The sequence below is a fragment of the Diadema antillarum genome, unplaced genomic scaffold (genome assembly GCF_040938485.1).
Source record: "Diadema antillarum isolate AM-2024a unplaced genomic scaffold, OU_Dant_1.0 scf00000098, whole genome shotgun sequence".
NCBI classification, from domain to species: domain Eukaryota; kingdom Metazoa; phylum Echinodermata; class Echinoidea; order Diadematoida; family Diadematidae; genus Diadema; species Diadema antillarum.
In genome coordinates this window covers 818634-840381 of record NW_027270987.1, presented here as the reverse complement: position 1 = coordinate 840381, position 21748 = coordinate 818634, and the positions used below count along the sequence as shown (strand labels likewise).

Below are 21748 nucleotides of genomic sequence, written 5' to 3'. Positions count from 1 at the left end.
TGATATTTATTAGTGGAAAATTGAGCAAAGGAAATGGATGGAATCCCATTTTCTTTACTCAATTTTCCACTGATGAATAATATTCATTTCTGGTCAGTTTTTCTGTTTGCATTTGTTAGATCAGAATACAATACATTGCAGACTTCTGGATTGAGGCTCTTGATCTTCAATACTCCAATTTGTGGTGGTATAAAAAAATATTCAAACCCAGACAAAAAAAAAAAAAGCGGGGGGGGGGGGGGGGGGCAAAACTTAATGGGAAGAATCTTCGAAATGCTGAAAGTGTAGATAAGTTTAAATCATTGCTCAAAACTTATTTACTCATTCTAATTTTTGTTGTTGTTATACAATGTACATTATGCTGTATTTTAATGTAATATTTTTCCATATTAATGCACTCAGAAACGTCAGTATTAAGCACTACATACTGTAAAACGAGGAATTTTCGCGTGCACTTTAATTTCGCGAATTTCGCGAGCGCCAAGATTCGCAAAATTAAAATGCACGCGAAAGTCCTTGTTTACACTATTATGCATTGAACGCCAGTGGCACTTCGCGAAAATTTCATGCCACGAAAAAGGCTGCCGGTTCCAATTCGCGGAAAATTCATGCCGCGAATATATCATGTTTTACAGTAAGTGTTATCTATTATTATTATCATTATTATGATTATTGTTATAATCATAATCATCATTATTATTAAATGCAGAAAGTAGAATGACCAAAAAAAAAAAAAAAAGGAGGAATACATGAAACTCCAGGAAGGATTAATACAATTCATAAGTGTGGGCTAGATATACATGTATGTATGTATATGCACACACTTTCCCAGTAAATGAACATGACATATAATTTTTTCAATATCATTCATCGGAAGATATGCATGTACATGTGTACATACAGTCAACCTCGCCCAAGCTGAATCTATTTTGACTGAAGAAATAGCTTCGACTTGGGCGATTATTTGACTTATGCCAGATCGACTTCAGCAAGCGTGACTGTAAAATGTAAATATACAATATAAGCACAAAGAGGCAAAAATATGAACAAATGTTTCCCATCTATCATGGCGAAGACAATGTGGGAAAGCCTATTAAAGAGATGAATATTGAGAGATATTGAGAGATACAAGAAAGAGAGATAGATAGGGAGAGAGAGAGAAGAGATAGGGAGAGGGAGAGAGAGAGAGAGATAGTGTGGTGGTGATCAAGGGCAGGGCTTGGTGGCTGTTCTACAAGTCTCATGCAGTATGCATGAAGGCCATTACGGAGATGGATAGGGGATACATATTTCATGGTCAATAGCCATCCGTTAACCCCGCTGTAAATAGCTCCTTAGCGACATTGTTTTAGACCGGGGACATTAGAACATAGCCAGAAGAATCAAGTGCCGACACATCCATGTCGGGTCTTGCATCTCTTGATGCTATTTTGACACCTCCCATCCCCTCCTTCCCTCACAAAAAAAAAAAAACAAGTACAGACAAGAAAGTAGATGGCAATAAACTTTTCCCGTAGCAGCTCTTCTCTGAAGTCTTCAAGTTACACAAAGTCTTGTAATTACCATCATCCAAGTACCTGCTCAATTGCTTTCAACACAAGAACAAAACTTGCACTGCTAAACCTCTGCGGATGACAATCCTTACATTTTGTCGTGCGCATGGCAGATTGTCGTTAACAAGCTTGCCTGCGCATGGCAGATTATCGCTAAGCTGTGGGAGTGTGCATAGGGTTAACAACATTCTGCCATGCGCAGGGAAGTGCGCTAACAACATTCTGCAATGAGCACAATGATTTCTGCTGGATATCAACCTTTTTGGCTGATGCAGGAGATCAGAAGGTCAGTTACACATATAGCAACTACGCAACATTACAAAATTCATACTTGGACCATTTTCTTTCGAGATATTTTCCGTGCTAATTCTTTGGAGTAATACCTCACATAATATAAGACAATTTATTATGCTGAAACTTTGAATATGCTACTGAAAACACATATCTTTTAGCAGGTTTTACAGTCATAATCTGCATGCTGATGATAGTCATGATAATGCACAATTGAAAATATTTGGACTGGAGGATATTTTCACATCAACATTATTAATATCATCATTACTAGAAAACTTGAAGCAGAGAAATTTTAATAGCCACATGAAGTGACGATCATTTTTTTTTGGTCTCATGATATCTATTCTCATCTTTCAACACTAGAAATATTCACTGAAGGTGATTACTACCCGTACCAAACACTTCTGTACTAGTATACCGCTGAGAATAATGAACAGTAAGTGATGTGCTGTTACCACGGCAACATACTTTCAGCTACTCTTGAATCTTGCACAACTTTACATCACACTCCCACAAGTACCAAATATCTTGTGAATTGTTTACCAACTGAGGAAGAACTTGAATCTTCAAAGACTTTTCGTGATATAGAGGCCAGAATGCACTTTTACCATGGCAATGCACTACCTCTTAAAAGATGTGTTTTGCACAACTTCACATCGCACTTTCCACAAGTACCAATTTTCTTGTGAATTCCTGAAAACCGGCGTAGTATGATCTACAAGTCTTTGACCTCATTTGGGGGGTCATAATGTGCTATTGCCATGGAAATGCACTTTCCGCTACTATGGACAACTGTGTCTTGCACAACTTTACACTGAGCTCAGCATGAGTGCAAATTTTCTCTTGAATCGCTTTAAAACTGGAGAAGTAGTTTGATCCACAACATTTGCAACAGACTGTCTGACTGACCAACCCCCTTCAAACTTTAATTGGAGGGGGTGAAATATCAAAACCCTGTTGACAACGGGCCATGGTTACAAGTAGGCGTCAAAACAAGGAGCGATGATGCACAAATTTCAGATTGGAAACTTACGATGGCTGGCTGGCACTGTAATACTGAGTCGCTGACCCGTACGGCTGGTACAGACATCTCGCGGCCTTCATAGTCCAACACACACTTGTAGGATATTTCGGTCGTTTGTTCCTGAGGACAGAGTGATCAGAGAGAGAGAGAGAGAGAAAAAAAGAAAGAGGCTGTTAGACAAGATTGCTCCAATCCCAGCATTATTTTTCAAATGACATATCCTGAAAAGACAAACAACCAAACAAACAAACTGAAAACCCTCTCCATCCAATTCCTGCTCAGAATGGGCGAATACTACACTTCTCTGAAGTCCCATATATTTCGAATGGTGTGAGCTGGCAAGAACTTGATTTGAAAGCAGGTTTTGAGTGTTGTGAGTAGAGCACAAATCTCTTGCACAGATATGGTTGCTGGACTACGATTTAGGAGCACCATCATTTTGCACTACAGGAAAAAGAGAACTAAGGGAGAAAAAGGAGCAAAAGGAAAAAAAGGGGTAGAAAATATGAAAAGACAAGCAGGACAAATGGATGAGTATGAGGAAATGAAACAGATACAGAAGGAGAGACCTAGAGGGAAGAGAAAGGAAGTGTGAAAGAGATATCAAAGAGAATGCATCTTCCAAGGGTGTGGCCAAAACTCCTGGGCCCCGTTTTATCAAAAGATAAAATCAATTTTAAATTTCCTTAACACACAGGCTGCCATAGACTTAAAGTTGAAATTGACTATATAATCAATTTTAACTCTTCATAAAACAGGGCCCAGAACACAGAACTACAGCAATCTCTCACTGATGGCCCCACTAGCCGGTATGGAATATTTAGACTCGTGTTCTCACACCATCCCACACGGTCTGCCAGCGAACCCTGAACATTTGCCCTCTCTCGAAAAGGGCTGCACGGGGCCGATCAGACGCTCGAGTGCCCCTGATGGTTAAAACATTATGCGGGGTGCCAGCTTTGGCGACTGAGATCGTCAATTAATGAAGGGTGGTAAACTGTGCACAACATTGCAATCACCCAACATCGCCTGACCCACTGATTGCTTCATGTATCATGGCCATACCTAAAAAATATTTGAGATGTTCAACTCATTAGGCGCTTGGGGTAAAAGCTCTCAAGTTCAACCCCCCAGAAAACTGAACAAAACTTCATCTATACAGATAATACACCTTTAAAGGAACATTTAAGTCCACGATTGAATGTCGACGTGCTTGTTTGTGTCATTTGTTTGGATTTATTTTATGTGGCCACTATGGGGAAGGAAGCATGTAGTGTATGATGAAGCTACCGGGACACAGAGAACAGCTTTATGTCCCCTTCGAAGTAATAGGTAATGAACATTAAGTGCCATGCCTTGGGGCACAACCACTGCCGTAAGCAGACTCAGGCCAGGGGCCTCGCGACTGAGATTCTATACGGTACTATCTACACTGAGCTACATCATGTCCAACAGCTCAACTAACATTTAAAGTCTTAATTTTGCTTTAGGTTTTTACTTGAAATCTGTCTCTGCTAAAGACCTCAGTGAGGTTTTGAGGTTATGATGTCCTGCAGCTGGTTCCTCCTGTCCATTCCTTAGCCTCCTATGCAGAAATTTCTAAACTGAAATATTTCCATGGCTGATAAACTGTCAAAACGGACCGTCTTGATCTACCCCCACAGAACAGCAAAGTCAGTGAGGAACTTTTAGCTAAATCGGTCAAAGATCAATGAGAAGACCGCATGGAAATATCTTATGTGCATTTTCTGGAGTTGTTGTTGTCTTTTTTAAAGGCGTCATCTAAAGTGGGAGGACTAAAGTCATCACGCTTTAGACTGATGGATTGAAACGTTAATTCAAGCTGGCATAATGGCACCCTCAATGATGCTAGCCAGAGAGTATTTTTTTTTTCTCCATCCACCAGGTTTTCCTTCCACCGAAGGCCAATCCACCGTTCGAGGAAGTCATCAATACCGCGTGCCCAGCGCCCTCGACTACTTGTCAGAGGAAATGGGAAATTGATGCACGTGTGTCCACCTTTTTCACGAGGCATCTCCTTTCTTTGCAGTGGAATCGGGACGATTTCGTTTTTTTTTTATAGCTCCAAGCAACAATGAAAGCATAAATGCTGTTGCTATACTGAAATTTTACTTCATGAAGAACATCCATATTTTTTTTTTTCATTGGGGAAGATGACGTTTCGGATGACTTTAGACAATTTGGCTCTGAAGTGCCATGGTAACTTTTGTCCAAACCTCAAAATGTACAAACAATTGTCACATGATGTCTACATTTACTTGACTGTGCAAGAAAATTTATCAAGAATACCCCCCCCCCCCAAAAAAAAAAAGAAGAAAAATCATCGTGCAGGACTTGAAATTTAGTGAACCCAGACTTTAACTGAAAGCTTATAAGCTTCGTTTTAACCCGTTCCATACGGGAACCTGGTGGCTTGCGCATCAAGTCTACAGGGGTTTCAGAATTCAGTATGGAACAGGTTAACCTGGCTGATTTTTGATGATCAATAATTGAGCACAACAGACACAATAATGAAGAACTCAGAATGTTTCAGTACCAATGTATGTGATATTTCACAGCAACATGGAGACATGTGATACATACTTGTTCCATTCACACTATAAATTTTAGAGAGCAGCCCCAAGCAGTCCTTAACGGTGTAAATTTGAAAGGGCACAAATGCTGCACATGTGGTTAAATCCTCACATTATATATCCCCCTATTCATAATCCACCACCGAGTTGTGCTTTAAAAATGTATCAAAATGATAACATTACACATACACACACACACAACTACCCCCTCACCCATCACACTGACTTGCAAATAAACATTTTCGTTTTAGCCTTGTGTACACTGTAAGTGGATGTCATAATGAACCTCGCTTGCAGAAAATTACGGCACGAAACATTCATTCTGAATTGTAGATTTTCTCTCATTTCTTTCCCGTTTCACTAGTTCCTCTGGAGCAAGGCAATCCCAATATGATAACATCGATCAATAATGCAACAACACATTTTGGGGGGCTTCGACTCTAACTGCCTCGGTTCTTTTTATTCGCCACCATTCTGGCAATTGACCTATTTTGTGGCATCCCTGATATAATAATCAGAGGAATAATATCCTCGGGGCTGCAATGACATCAAGTTTGCCGAGAAAAAAACGGTTTCGACTCACCCCTCCACCGGGTAGATTCGCAGCCTTGATGGTGTAGCTTCGCTCCACCCCGACTGGGATGAGAACCTCCGTGTCGTTGTAGATCCGTGGGCACGTATCTGGGTTTGTCTGTGGAAAGACAAAAAACAGAGTGAGATAATCATTAGATATGATAAAATAGATCGTCAAAAAGCTATAGATCCTATCTTTTTCTTACAATACAATACAATAATTCCATTTGTATAGCATTCTTGCTGACTTAAAGTTGTGTCTAGTCACAATGCTAAGTTGTTACAATACAATAATTACAGGTGTAATGCATTCCTACCAACTTAAAGTTGTGTCACAACGCTATTCAAGTTGTGTAGATACAATTCAATAATTACATTTGTATAGCATTCTTACCAATGATAAGTGGTGTCACAGCGCAGCTGCTGTATGCTTCATTTCTCTTTAGATTATATGTATCACAATAATTACAAGGTAATAATAGCTAGTTACATAGTAAATGATTATTTGATACGGTATCAAATGAGTATGACATAAATATAGTTTTGTTCCTGGGTGTGACCAAGGCCTCGTATTTCAAAAATCATTTCGGGGTACGTTATTTTTTTTCATTTTCAGAACATCTTCACAAACAGCATCACTGTTGATGTCAAATGATGCAGAAACATTGGTTTGGATTACATTAATTATTGTAATGTTTCAAAACTCAAGTCACTATTCTTTTACATCAAAATTGAGTCAGGAGGTTTTTGAATATATGCCAATTGAGACATGAGCTCTCGTCACCTCAGGGATAATGATTATACTGATACACTTTGGAGGATACATCATTAGTGTGGTACTACAGTCAGATTTCACAGCTACTCTCAATAGCCACAACATTACTATCTTCAAAGATTTCTTACATTAAAAACAGCACGATACATTGTTCTGACTGAAATGCAAAAACTGAATGATCTATCGCATTCTGCCTTTATAACAGTGACACTTTCACTTCTAGGCATCTTTTTATTTTGTTATATAATATCAGCATTATTGGGTAGTAATCAAAATCCACAAAAAGAAGACATCATCGTGAAATCCACTGTTGCTTGGCTAACAGAATGCGGTAATCTTACTCAACATTGTGTATACCACCCACATGTACTGTATCACATGCCCAGGAAAGGGCAATGGGTGGTGTTAGAAGAAAGAGGTTTTTTTTTTTTTTACATTTCTTCTATTGTTGTGATAAAGACATGATAATCACAAGAGAACACATTCATTATTTAATAGATTTCAAGGCTTAAGTACACTTTGTAGATACCTGAAGATTTACCAAAGTACAAGATGTACCATGGCAATGAAAATGATAAATACAAATGCTTCACCACTTTAAGAAAAGACAGCTAAGAAAAAATGGGCTTGCAGTGTCTTTTCATTACTCATTTCCTTTCAAACAGACTTCTGTCACCGTCCACCACTTCCTGCCTGGAATAATTGCGGCAGAGATGGGCCAAAAAGTATTCCACAAATAGACAATTTCCATGGGAACATCCAATTAGATAAGTTTATGCACGTTTAGCGAAGAAGCTCTGGCGATGGGGGGCAGGGGAGGGGAGGGGGGTTTGGTATCTTCACCCCTCTACTTTCTCCGTTTCCTCCCAAACAAAGCAGTGTAGTGTGGTTTTGTCTGATTAACTGTCATCGGGTCAGCCATATGGCAACAATTGATTTACACTTTCCTGCCAAATACTTTCCCTGATCGGTGGCATGCTAAATTTGGTCTCTTTTTCTCCCCACGGAACCGAACCAGCAGCCACAGCATAGGCACTATAGCGTGGAGAACAAGCATGTATTTTCGGTGATTTTTTTTTTCTCTCTCTCTGGAGGGTGAAGGTAATGACTACCATGACTCAACTTTTTTTTTTTCTCAGGTGTTTTTTTTTTCAATGAAAAAGAGTTTTTTCAGCGAATGATGCGTGAACAAATGAGGGGATATGACGGAGGCTAGTAATTGGTTGTTGAAACAATGTCCGTGTTTCATGAGAAATGCGCCTCTGCAATTCCAACGAGCAGGGCGGTTCAGTGATTTCACTCATGTGGACTGCTCATTACTTGGGGGTGACAAAAAAATGACTCAGAACGGTGCAAATCGCGAAACTTTCTAAATCTCTGGAGAGAGATTTTCCACAGTGTGATGTATTGCATTTTTAAGAAGTTGCGCCCGCAAGTCAGGACTGCAAGACACACATGTCTTCAGGTACTTAATTTTCCCCAAAGCATTTCTTTGTGTTGTAATGCAATGACTGTTGGAAAATTAATAGCACCCATGTGATGAATCACCGTGCGAAAGACACCAGAGTCCCAAACGGCCGTTTCTCCAAAGTTTCCTTCAAATCGTTTCTGAAGATGATATGCAGTTGTGGATAGCTTGTGTACAAATCATGACTTTAAAAAAAGCTCAAATGCTATACACACAGAAAAGAAAACAGGGTCTAGAATTCTCTTTCCTCCCTGAATACCATTAACCAAACCAATATCATACTGATATACATATGGGGTAAATTCCCCTTTAACCATCTAGTTATCATAACAGAGGCTGTGTTTATCTATCGAGAGAGAGAGAATCACATTTCAAAACGCATTTTAAATGGTGCTAATGTTGTAAGCTGATTATAAGGGAGTCACGCTACACATATTACACACGCACACAGTCTCTTTGATGGATGCGGTCATTTAATTGCAGCTAAATCCATCCCTTCTGTATTTCAGACAGGTTATTATGGTCTTGTCACCAAGCTGGTTCTCCTTCAACTCTCCTTTCTTTTCTTTCAAACTAAGCTAATGTTACTTTTAATTGTTGCACCTTAGCTTGCTAACAACTCAATGTCACGCATAACAATTTTGTGCAACATAGTAACTCATGGTAACATTCACAAAGCCTAATGCGTCACAACATAAAACAGACGCGTTACGTCACGATAATCCAATATACAACACTAACGAACATGGTTTGAAACACGATTCTCGGGGTGCCATGTTTATCTAAACATCATGTAACAGGCAATTCTAGTGTTGCCACTGTGAAGCTGCTTTGCGCCGTTCGACCCGGGAAGTAGAAGTCAACTGAGGCGCATGCTTTTTTTGTAACTGACGGCATGTAAAGTATACTGGAAGTTGACCTTGGCAGCTCGGAGTTACATGTTTCAAAACAGCATTGCGTTTATCTACTTGCAGAAAAGCAATCGTGGTCTCAAAAACGTTTCAAAACGCCCTTTGAATGGCATTTTAAAACGTGTTTGAACACATGGTTGCATTAATCCGATGCCTACAATGCCTCAAATGCATTTATGATCATGATTCTGCCTCAAATATATATATTTTTAAGATAAACGCATTCAGCGTTTGTGACTGGAAAGCATGTTCGTAAAACACTCCTTACCATTTTGATCAGCTTATCATTTAAATGTGATGCGCAGGATTTTACTTGTGAAAGACACCATAGACTTCTAAGAAGTTGAGGCAAAGAAACGATTGTTTAGAGAAAACTCCGCAAACCAAATGCATATATGTACGCAAGGAATCTTCAACCCCCCTAGTGACTGGCACGTCTGAAATTGATTAATGAGTGTATCTTGCAGAATGTAAAGAGGTGTGCATTGAGGTTGGGGAAATCAATACTAAGTTCTTGTAGGAATTTAATACAAAGGCTGAAGGCACAAGAGTTTACTGTGACAGGATGCCTTCCCAGTGTATGTAGAAGATGATATTTGCGAAGAGTAATCGAGACTTTTTGAAGCAAAACGTTCGCGTTTGGAGGCTGAGGAGAGAGGAAAAGGAGTGAAGGGCTGGGTTTACCACGAAAGGATGATCAAATATTCCCTGCCGTTTCTTTCACTGAGCCCGTACGATGCATCTTGACAGATACACGCATTAAGCTAATGTGGCACGACTGTTATCCTTGGTACACGGGCTGTCTGTCTGAAACCAAAGCCGCGTCAGAGCGTGCTGCAAGAATCAGTCATTCTGCCACCTGTATCATTTGGGGGTTAAAGCATTTTTTTTCTTTTTTGTTCACCCCCTTTCCAATTCTCCGTTCCCTCTTTTGGAAATCCATTTTTCTCCACCCATACATGCACGGCCTCGGGCCACCACTAGGCTGCATTATATGATTACATCTGACATGGCTGTAGCCAACACTCAACAAGCTATCACCAACAGAGAAAGAGAGAGAGTGTGTGTGGGAGAGATAGGGAGGGAGAGAAAAGAAGATGGAAGCAGTCATTGAGTTTGACTTTCAAGTCACGACACTTTCAGAGCTGTAAGAACGTCACAAACATGGAAACCCTCGTGTGTAAATGGACAGTGATGGGTTGTTCTTGTCCCAAGTCGACCCCCCCCCCCCCAACCCCACCCTCCTCCAATCTCCATCCTGGTGTTTTATCTTGGTAATTCTGCCTCTTATTTTGTCGTTCATCTTAACCCCCGCATCATGTTTTCCGTCCTCCAGGGGTATTCAATTAAAGCGTGTCACTACTACGGGCCTGGATGGAGAGAACGTAGGGAGTGATTGATGAAAAGAGAGAGAGGGAGAGAGGGAAGAGGTGGAAAATAAGAAGGAGGAGGAGGAGGAAGAAGAGGGGATGAAGGAAAAGCCAGCTTCTGGAGTGGGGGATGTCCGCGGTTGGCATACCAATGACAAGTCCTCTGGTTCCCCCGAGATTAGTCCCAATTACCTCACCCAGTGTGCCGGGAGCCATTGCGGTAAGGAAATCCAGAATGGATATTCATGTCATCGTCGTTTCGAGCGTCCAATTTCAGATGGCGCTCTCCTTGTTGTGTGGTGTGGTGGCGAACAATGACGGCGATAAAAGAGGGGGACATCATCGACGAAATATGTGATATGAATTTGACGGGGCAAACAGCATTTTGGGAGGTTGAGATCGGGGGGGGGGGGGGGAGAGGGGGAGAGGGGACAAATGGCTTACCAGTCGTCTGACACCAAGGAATTTATAATGCTCTTTTTCACACAGGGTTTCTGGTTACTTTTGACGAGCAACACAAGGTGTTAACCTGGCTGCCTGATGACGAAACAGACGTGCGGGATCCACAAATGATGCTACCGTCGTGAATACGCACCAATTCTAAAAAACAGGCATGGCAGAATCCATTGTCATCTCTACACAGACAGACTGACACACTTCCTCTTTGATGTTACAAGGGAGGAAGGATAGGAAAGATACAGGTTTAGGTTGCTCAGTCATGACTCCCAACAGAACAAATATACATACATAAACCTTCAGACGGAAGAGGACCCCCCCCCCAACTTCAGTTTAAAAAAAAAAAAAATTCTCCAAATAAGGTGCTGTATCATGTCACAGTGCTGCCATTTTTATCCTGTTTGTCCTGAATCTAATTACCTTCTAATCCACTCATGTTCAGCTGTTGAAATGATGTTCCCGACTATACATTTTCCACACCCCTCCTCCCCCCCTCCCCTTCCGTTAAGGGTCACTCCATCTAAACACTGCCACCTCTAATTATGGCTGGAATCACATCTTGTCGACATGCATCAGTTTGGAAGAATGACTTTGAGTCCTAATGGGCATATTATGCAGACTTTTTTTTTCATTGTGCATATTGCATGGATAATCTATACTAACAGAAATTACAGAAATGACCTCAAACCCTTTTTCTGTGGCATTAGAAATACATACTGTACATTTGTGTACAATGTAGCTTACAATTAGAGTGAAATTTCACAAAACATAGTAATTTACAATTTCGAATCATGAGCATATCTTAGCAATATGACATGGAAAACACAATATTGTGTGTGTACACATGGGACGGGGTGGGTGGGTGTGCTTTGAGTAATACTTTCTGGCGTTATTGAACGTCAAAGTACGTAACTCCAGCCAGCTGCCTTGTAATCGGCAAACGACCTCTGACCCCAACTGAACTTGGCAGCAATCCCCCAGAATTTTCCTTGATGCTCTGGACGGTCCACACCACCTTTCTGAACAGTGTTTGCAATCTTTATCATTGCCTATAGTGATTTGTAAGTCTACCTACAGACTTCCCCCATCCCCCCCCCCCAAAAAAAAATATATATATATGGTGGGATAAGAATGTATAGACGATTCTACTCATACAATGAAAGGAAATGGGCAAAGGGGGAACAACAAATAGCCCTTGAGTGAGAAATAGGTAAAAAGATTGACTGATAGACATAATTATAAATAGACAGCTACACGTATATTGATAACATGACTGACAGACAGACAGATAGACAGATAGATAGATAGATAGATAGATAGATAGTAAAACAGCTAGAGTAGGATTGGAAGATGTATGAACAGACTGCTAGACAGATGAATGGATTGACAGATGAAATGCGTGTCTGAAGTTAGGACCAGGGCGAAATCATGTACACTGGAAGAGAATGGATAAAAAGAGCCCCACAAACTTTCCAGCCCCTAAAATTATCATTCCTGGTTGTTAAACTCTAATGGAGTTTGACAACCAGGGATACTGCCATGACATGACTAAGAATAATTATGACACAGAGTACTATAGTTTGCTAGCACATTGAACACCCCCCCCCCCCCCCCCCCCCCCCCCCCACCCCCCAACCAGTCAATGTCACGATGAAGCCGCTAATAATGTATCCACTTGAACAGGCTCAGGCTATTTAGAGCGAGACGCAGCAACAACACCACGGGAAAAGCATTTAATCTTAAAGGTCCAGTCAGCTTCCCTACAGATGACTTTCTTCCTGAATGGAAATATCTAGATACTGAGATAGCAAACTGTTACTGTAAATGTGCAAAACTTTGTGATGCTCATAAACACATTATCATAGACAAATGAAGGTCTTCATAAGATGCTGAAATATATGCAGAGGAAGAAACACTCTCGTCTGCAATAAAACACACAAAGTTCATTGGCATTGGTCCTATGTAAAAAACATACAGCACAAAGGTTTGGTGTTGCTTACAAAGAAAGGCACTGAAAGATATGTGTACTCCCAACGCTATATCATGTGGTCTAAGAATGCAGCCACTTTTATGTGAAATACATGTCTACAATTCTAATATACCATGGCAGGAATATATCATTGCTGATATGTATATATTGCACTCTATCTGTTTACAGGTCTTAATGCATCCCAGCCTTTCTATTCTGTATGAAGAAGGTTGGCACATGAGTTGCTGCACTTTAATGACCAAACTCATCAAAGCCACAAGATGGTGTGGGAATAGAAATTATGCAAGTGATCTTTGGCTCATGTCTCATTTTGAGTAGACATCAAATGATTGGGGGAAAAAAAATGATATTAGGATGATGCAAAATTGGACTGCATGTGTTTATTCTTCATACCAAATCATATTTGGGTAGACATCATGTGAATGATGGGGAGGGGGGGGGGGGGAGGGTGGTGGAAAGAAAGAATATAGTGATGGAAAGTTGAACCCCATGTGTTTATTGTGAAGAGTAACTTCATCCATTGCCCAAGTGTTGTGATAAGACGGGCCTGCTTTCGATGCATTCACTGCTCGTCCAAATTTTGAATTATGAATACTGGTTGCGCAGCAAATGAACCAATCAGCCACAGCAATGCCCTCCAGTAATGATATCACACCCCAGGATGCCCCCGAAAACTGCAGATTTACACCTCCAAGAATATCGAGGAATATTTTTCTTCAATTACTACGGCAAAATTGACAGACATGCACGTGGGAATATGAGATATGCATGTCAAAACTTCCTTCAGGCAAGTCTATGAAAATGTCAAAAGGGGGAGAATTTCCTCCCCTCGGACTTTGCAGTTTCACCTTCGCGCAATACGGTAAATGACATTGTCTGTCACGACGGAATCACATCGCACATATGTTTATTTTCGGTGTGCCGTATCTACAATATGCGACATGCGATACGCTTTCCCTCAAAACTTCGATTCATACTAATATGATGAAAAGAGAGAGAGGAAGAAGAAAAAGAGACAGGCCTTTAAAATAAACCCGATGGCTAATTGTGTGGGGATGAATCATGAGTTGAGTCTATGGGGGGAAAGCCTTGACTCGTTGCTGTCACGTTATCATTCAGAGCCAGTCCAATTTGGACACAAAAGAGCGAACGGAAGACAGCGAGCGCAGACACGAAAGGACCCCAGTGGGAGATTGGCTCGCTGGTGTGGGGGGGGGGGGGGTGGGTGGCGAGATGTAAGATCAGGGAATGAAGAATGGGGGGGGGGGGGTGTGGGTTGAAGGGGGGAGTTATGGGAAAAGATGTAACCAGCGGACGGATAAAGGAAAAATATCGCCATTCTGTGTCCCGGGGCTATTGTCCACTGTTTCATCTGCTGTTTTGATTAAAAACATAACTCTGATTGGGTCTGACTGATGGATCTATAGTTGGCTTGAGATCGGGGGAGTGAGCTGGTGACAGATAACAACTATCTCCTCCTTCTCATCTCTCTGAAAATGCATCTTTTAGAAGAGAGAGAGAGTAAAAAAAAAAAAAAAACCAAGGAAAGTGGGGAAAAAAAGATAAGTAAATGAAAACTGCCTTTCCATTCAGCACCATGACCTTCCTTGGGATTTTGCTTTTGAAAAAAAAATGAAATGGACACAATTTCCTGCCAACCCTCTTCTCCTATATCCCATAAAAAACAACAAAAACACTAACTTCAAAAAATTATAACATGAGCAATGATACAGCAAAAATATAAATGGTGACTGAAAATGTGGTGGCGTTATTGGATGCGCCATTATGCATCCTATACATGTACCTAGACTAGTAAATGGAAGAAGACTCTCCCCACTGGAACTGAATGTCTTCTGCGAGTGCATTTGAGATTCCATTCACGGCGAATGTGAAAAAATGATTCCTCACCAAAATAATGCAGTAATATCATCCATGTGTTTCTGCAAACCCCAACGACAAGACGGAATAATTTGTTTCTACACCTTTCCCTCCGTAACACAATGGTATGTGTGAGACTCCCTCTGCAACGCAGTGCATGCGAAAAAAACCCCCAAAACAATGAACAAACAAACAAACAAACAAACAAACAAAACAAAAAAATAAACCACCCACACAACAACAAACAAGTCTGCATGAATGTTCTACGCTTCCTTTGGACGTGTCAATATTGATGTAGCTACTCGCTCCTCTTGCCATAAAGTTTGCGGGATTCCCAATTTCAGAGACACTCATATCCCCAATCCCAAACCATCCGGCTTCCAAAACGCTGCAAAGTTGTCATTCACTCTGACAGCATCGGCCTCCTAACAGTAAGATGCGGCTGCCAACAAAACAAGCAGACAACATCAACAAAGATGTTGTTTGTCACTCATTTCTCGATGTTTTGCCGCCACCGAATTTCCCAGTCCGAGCAAGAAAGGAAATTGGCAGGGATCGGCATCTACAAGAGCAGAACTGTGGATGCAGATTCGTTCTTCGGATGACATGAGTACGAGTAACAAGATTTGTGTAGAGCAAAGAAATATACCATAAAATTTGCACATACTCTCTTATGCGGTGAGAAAAAGTTACAAATGATGTTTGCAATGGAACAGACATGGTAGAAGAAATTGATATGATTTCTAATAATGGGATACTATTGCAGCATTTTGGTCAGCATGATTCAAAGATTTACCATCAATAATAAATTTTGCACTTTTCTTTTTATTAACAGTGGTTGCATGCACGCCATTTCAAATAATGTTTTTTCCCTTCTTCTGTACTTGTAAATCTCTGTTACAAAAGGTCTTCCTATGCCTTGTGATATTGCATGTGTGAATGCATGTATGCGGAAAAGGGGGTGAGGTAAGGTGATATTTGTGATCCTTTCATATAATTATAAAAAATATATATAACTTATATTGTGCCAAATCCACTCTGTAGAGTACTCAAGGCACATAAACACTGAGCAAAATTAAAGACAAAAACAAAAAAAGTGTTTCACTGTTTTTAGAAGGAGTCGCATGTCATACACACTTTGATGTCATCAGGAGGGCTATTTAAGAGTTTGGGGCATGCATGAGTAAAGTAAATGATCTTTTCCCCCGTGATTCAGTGACTTTTAAGGACAACAAGGGAACCAGAAGCGGATGATCGACATAATCTTGTGGGAGTGTAACTTTGAATTAGCGAGGTATTGTAATGGGAAGCAGAACCACGAACACAATGAAAAGCAAGCAACAAAATTTTAAAAACAATGCAATCATTAAACAGGGAGCCCGGTGAAGCGATTGCAAAACAGGTGTTGTGTGGGTGTATTTTGCTGGACTGAGTGACTATGCCAGTATACTTTTGAGTAGTTTCTGAAGCTCGGACAAAAGATTCTGGGGTAAACATCATGATCGACTTTGTGAAAACAGCCGTCGTCCAATGCCCAGCATCTGCTACTGTGCTGGAAAAGATTCAAAGCATCACTGCAAACCGCTGCTACCGCCGCATAACTGCAATCTTACGACAGAGCCAAAACATTGCCAACCCCCCCCCCCAAAAAAGAAAAGAAAGAAAACACAACAAACTTAAGTACCCACTTCCCATTTTGACAGAAAACACTGCCAATCACTTCAAAAAAAATCTCATCATTCCCTTCCTTCATTATTTCCTTCCTGCCAAGACAAACGAACTACATGCCAAGCGCGAGGACTCCTACAGCATGTTGAGCATGATAGCAGACCAAAGACCTTTCTTTTCTTATTTTTTCTTTTATAGCCAAGGACTTCACCTTGCTGTCGGAAGGAAAGCCAAATGTGATAGGAGTGGCTGGAAATTATGCAGCAAGTAAGCTAGCTTCTGTTTTTTTTTTAAATTTTCGGTGAACTAACATGAAGGTACATACCTAGTCTGCAATACTCAAGTCTGAAATAACTCATAAATCAAGGGGAGATTTTGTTTTTTCCTCAAATATTCAGTGGAGGAAAAAGTTAAGGCTATACAGAGTTATGACGATAGTGTCACTGCACAAAGAATTCGTAAGTAATTCCAAAATGACAAAGGGTTGCTGCTTTTGGAAAAAAAAATATGCCCCACCCCTTCAAATGAAAAGAGAGAGAGAGAGAGAGAAAGACAGACAGACAGACAGACAAACAAACAAACAGACAGACAGACAGACACAGAGAGAGAAAAAAAATTGACAGGAGTCAGGTCTTTTATAGGTACAAAATACACAGGTATTCCGTCATCCAAGCTGAGAAATCCATTCGAATTACCAAGCGACTTCTCTTTCCGTGTCTGAAACGAGTGGGGAATGCGTCAATTAGTTTATTTTCATCCCCAACCTGTGATATTCTATCCATCTTCTTTCCCCCCTTTCATATTGTATCGCTAAGATTCTATTTTGGATACACAATGCCTTAAATTTGCAGCGAGCTGCATACTGAAGTGGTATCGAGGGAGAGACGTGAGAGAGGAAAAAAAAAAAGCCAAGAGAAATACATCTCATGTCTGTTTTCATGCCTCCACGCCACCTGTAAGGATATCTCTGAATGCAAATTCAAAATCTCATCTTGAATATTGGATCTTGGATATGTGCTTGTGTTAATGATTCGTACTTGAACGTTTTACTGTGCAACATTTATGGTTACCCGAAAAAGTGTACCGTTTGTGACATAAACCATCTCGCAGCGAATACACAGCATCTTGATGACATGGAGAACATATTTTCAAGGGTGTTTTATATAAGTCTCTCACTGTCGTGGGCAGAAAGGCTGAATACACTGTCGACAGTATGCAAAGATGCTGGTTCTGAGTGGGTCAAAGACAAGAAACAGGACTAAGAACAGAGAATGAAGTCACTGAAGTATTTGTTGAGCTTGCTCTCACCACTTTGTTGCCTGCGATCTCCTTGCTGCCACACGAGTCCGTCCTGCTCTTGCACACGTTGTCGAAGACGCACCACTCGCAGTCGAAGTGGTTGTCCACGCACTCCATGCAGCTCGAGAACGCCGAGCACTTGTAGAAGACAAACTCGGTTTCGGCGATCTCCAGGCCCGTTTCGGAGGCACGCAGCGCCAGCTTGACTTGCTGGGATCCTGGCGGCAGAAAATGAAAGAACGATAAACACGAACATAAACAAAAACTGAGCACAGTGTACTCTTTTTACTAGGTTCATCTTTTTTTCCCCTTTTCTTACCCCTGACAGCAAAATTAAGAGAGTTGAAACCAAGTGAGTCCTTTGGTTAAGGTTATATAATTTTTCGAATTGGATTCCTCCCAATTGATCGACACATCTGTTCGAATGCTTTCTTCACCAAACCATCTGTCTATGAATGGGGATGTACCACTAACATATCAATCTCTTTAGCAGCAACATTGCCTTTATGTGGGTCTGTTGAGTTGTCATATCTAAGTGGTCTATCTTATTCAAATGATGTCCTAAGTTGTTTGTTTATTATTGTTGTGTTGTTGCTTTTTTTTTGGGGGGGGGGAGGGAGGTAGGGGGGCCCTGAACCAGAATGCCAAAGTCAATTCCTTGACAAGTTAGCCTAGATAATTGGCCACATAAAGAGCAAGATCATCATTGTTTTGAAGTATGTGAACAATTTGTTAACATGTCAATTATCCTGTCAATAAGCTCAAGTGTGAAGATGTAAAGCTGGCAATACGGGGGGTACATGTAGGTAATATATCAACGACTGGGACCTCTGGAAGATCACCCAAATCATCTTCAGTCATCCTCATCTTCTTTTCTTTTTCTTCTATCGTTTTCTTCTTCTATTCTTTGTCCTCCTCCTCCTCCTCTGTTGTCTTTCTAGATTTCGTTCATCCTCTACTCTTTATCCACATTGGAGGCACTGTGGCATAGTGGATGCGACTCCCGACTCCCGATCAGAGGACCCGAATTCGATTCCCGCCAAGTGCTGACGTCCTTGGACAAGAAGTTTTTACCCACAATGTCCCTCTCTACCCAGGTTATGTATAAATGGGTACCTGGCAATGCTAGGGTAATGATAATGGCAGGGCCCTCTGGTAGAACAGTGGGAACACCAAAGAGGCTGCCCTGGATAAAGAAGACCTTATTATTATCATTGTTATTACTATTAGTATTCACACGGAGAAGTTATTAGTTTTTGCATCGCAATGCCAAAAAATGATTTCATTTGCCACCGTTCACACATGCCTAAAAGAATCACTCAGCTGCATATGAAGCACCTAGAATCTCAAGACTGCGCATGCTTGAACCATGGTTGGAGAGCGACCTTGGGCACCCGAGTGTGTGGATCCTTGTGTGACAAGTTGCGTTATGGGATTAAAACATCTCTGGTTTCTTTGCAAGCCATTCTCACATGCCATACAGAGCAAATCATTGTGAGAGTTAAAAAGAAAATTTGGACTGATTTTTGCAACCTGATGCGCATAGCACGGTTTAAAAATTTTGTGCGTGTCCACACAGAAGAATCAACGGTATTTGCATTGCGTTGCAAAAATTGTATTAAAACAAACAATAAAATTTGATCTTGGTGGGTGTGTAGGAATGGGGCTTTTATCATCATCAATCCCTCGCAATGTTCTTACCATGCTCATTGCTGGGGATGCTGTTGACTGGCGGTGTGTTGCAGTGGAGCAGGGAGGAGTCGGGGCTGTACGTCACGGTTGCCAGTTCGGGATCAAATTCGCCGATGACGCAGTCGTAGTACTCGCCAGGCGTCAGGCGCGGCAGACTGGTCACGTTAAGCGTGAGCTACAGTAGGAGGTGGTTTGAGGATAGAAATAGACATAAAGGTCAGCATCTGTTGTTGGGATTCCTTTGCTATTTTGGGGATAAAGCACCCATCTCTTCCTGAAGAATCAAAACACAAACACATTTTACACAACTACGTATTCAACACACTCTCTGTGCCACTTCATATGTAAAGAATGCTATATCCATTTTGTTTCTTTGGTACCATTATTCTTAATCTGGTCGCACTTACAGCAGACAAAAGGCCTGTAGACTTCACTTAATCACACAATAAACTGCCTAGTAATCAATACTGTAAGTATACCTATTCCTAACCCCACTCAGTTTTGATGTCTGTACTTGATAAAGAGTTGCATGAATTGTGCCTATAATCACACATTTGTGATCTCTACATATCCACTACAAACCAAAGACAAGACCAATCACCACTGGCAAGTCTCGCAGCATCACTCTCAGCTATTTTTTTTTTTAAACATCAAGTAATTGATGATGGGTCCCTGCTGTGTGCATGTTGACTCTTGTGCAACATGAGGGTTGATCTTTCAGTGTGAGCAGAATCAAAATGTCCTCTCAAATCAATACGACACACACACACAAACACACACCGTGAAATCTTGAAATGGCACCCAGAGAAATACATTATAAGTGAGTAACTGTGTGTGTGTGTGTGGGGGGGGGGGGGGGGGGGCAGGGATTACAAACGTTTCCTCACCTCAATGGATGTGTCAATAGGTGTGCTAGGGGGATCGACATCCCTGATGGATATGCACTGGTCCCTCCAGCCCAGCCAGCGTCGCGTGGTGAGGTCCGCCGAGCCGCTGCAAACTGAATTGTCCCACCTTGTGCACCTGAAAAGATTCAAATAGGGGGATGGGGAGGAGAAACAAAACAAATATCTATTTAGTACACACTCGAAACAATCAATCCATAACCCCCCTACAAATCAATGAACCTGCTAAACAAAGGAATAGGACATTTTCAAGTATAGGATGGCAGCATCAGCACCAACTATTTGTGATTTAAAAAAATGTACATAACTTGTAGCAATTTCATGCAGTGCCCATACTGCCAAGAACTTTCCTTGTACATTTCTCTTCTAACTGTTCCTATGACAAAACTCTTAAGACAATTTCATACCATGGATATGCATGTGAACAAAAATTGCATTGGGGGGGGGGGGGTACACCTGTTGGTAAACATAACCATGGTCAACATGGGCAATGAGTGTCAAAGGTCAGGAAAGACTGATCTTCTGTGCCTACTCTTTAACATTTCATGGAGTACTAAGGTATGACTTTCCTTAATCAGTAAGGGGCATGAACATTTGTACAGAACAATGACCCAGCATCTGCTCAGACGTCTCCAATCCTAATCTTTATGGATGACAATTAAAAAAGACTGAGATAAAGTAGGTATTTATGAGAGTACTATGTTACAGGATATGTCAGTGTGGTAAGGTTAATAACTCATTATTCCAAGTCATGGGATACATTGTGAGCTTTAAGCTTAGATACCAGTTCAAGCTGCATTTCACTTTGAATTTAAAAATGGTGAGTCAGACATTCAACGAAATGAAGGCCCGCCAGTTTTCAGTCTCAATTCCATGATTGGTTCTGACCTAACAACAACAACAACGACAACAACAGCAAAAACAACAACAACAACGAAAACAACAACAAGAACAACTATGACAACAAGAACAACAACAAGAACAACCACTACCACCAATACCTTTTTGAAATACTGCTAATTTCACCTCATATAAGAACTAGATGATACTAATGAAACTGTAGTGAATCCAGACACTTCACTATCACCATATTGAATCTCAGTCACTCCTTTATCTTTCTCTGAACTCAAAATGTACCCCCCCCCCCGAAAAAGAACTAGCACAACAAACACAAAAAAGACAGAGATCAGCAGCCACCAGAACAATAAGGCAAACTTCCCTTGGCAACTTTGCCAGAAAACTTCTTCAAAACCACTAGTATGCAAACTTTGATCTCTCCGGAAAGATATTGCAAAGTC

The 21748-nt window shown here is 41.0% G+C and overlaps 1 protein-coding gene across 1 annotated transcript in view; it reads right to left on the bottom strand.

The window, feature by feature from the left end:
- LOC139718679 (plexin-A4-like) overlaps nt 1-17970 on the bottom strand; it is a 41625-nt gene extending 23655 nt beyond the window's left edge. The window contains exons 1-3 of the mRNA XM_071630137.1: nt 17863-17970; nt 6049-6156; nt 2881-2991 (exon numbers count right to left, since the gene is read on the bottom strand). Of these exons, the coding sequence (XP_071486238.1) occupies nt 2881-2991; nt 6049-6156; nt 17863-17970 (327 nt within the window). The remainder of the gene's footprint in view (nt 1-2880; nt 2992-6048; nt 6157-17862) is intronic.
- Between the last annotated feature and the right edge of the window lie 3778 nt (nt 17971-21748).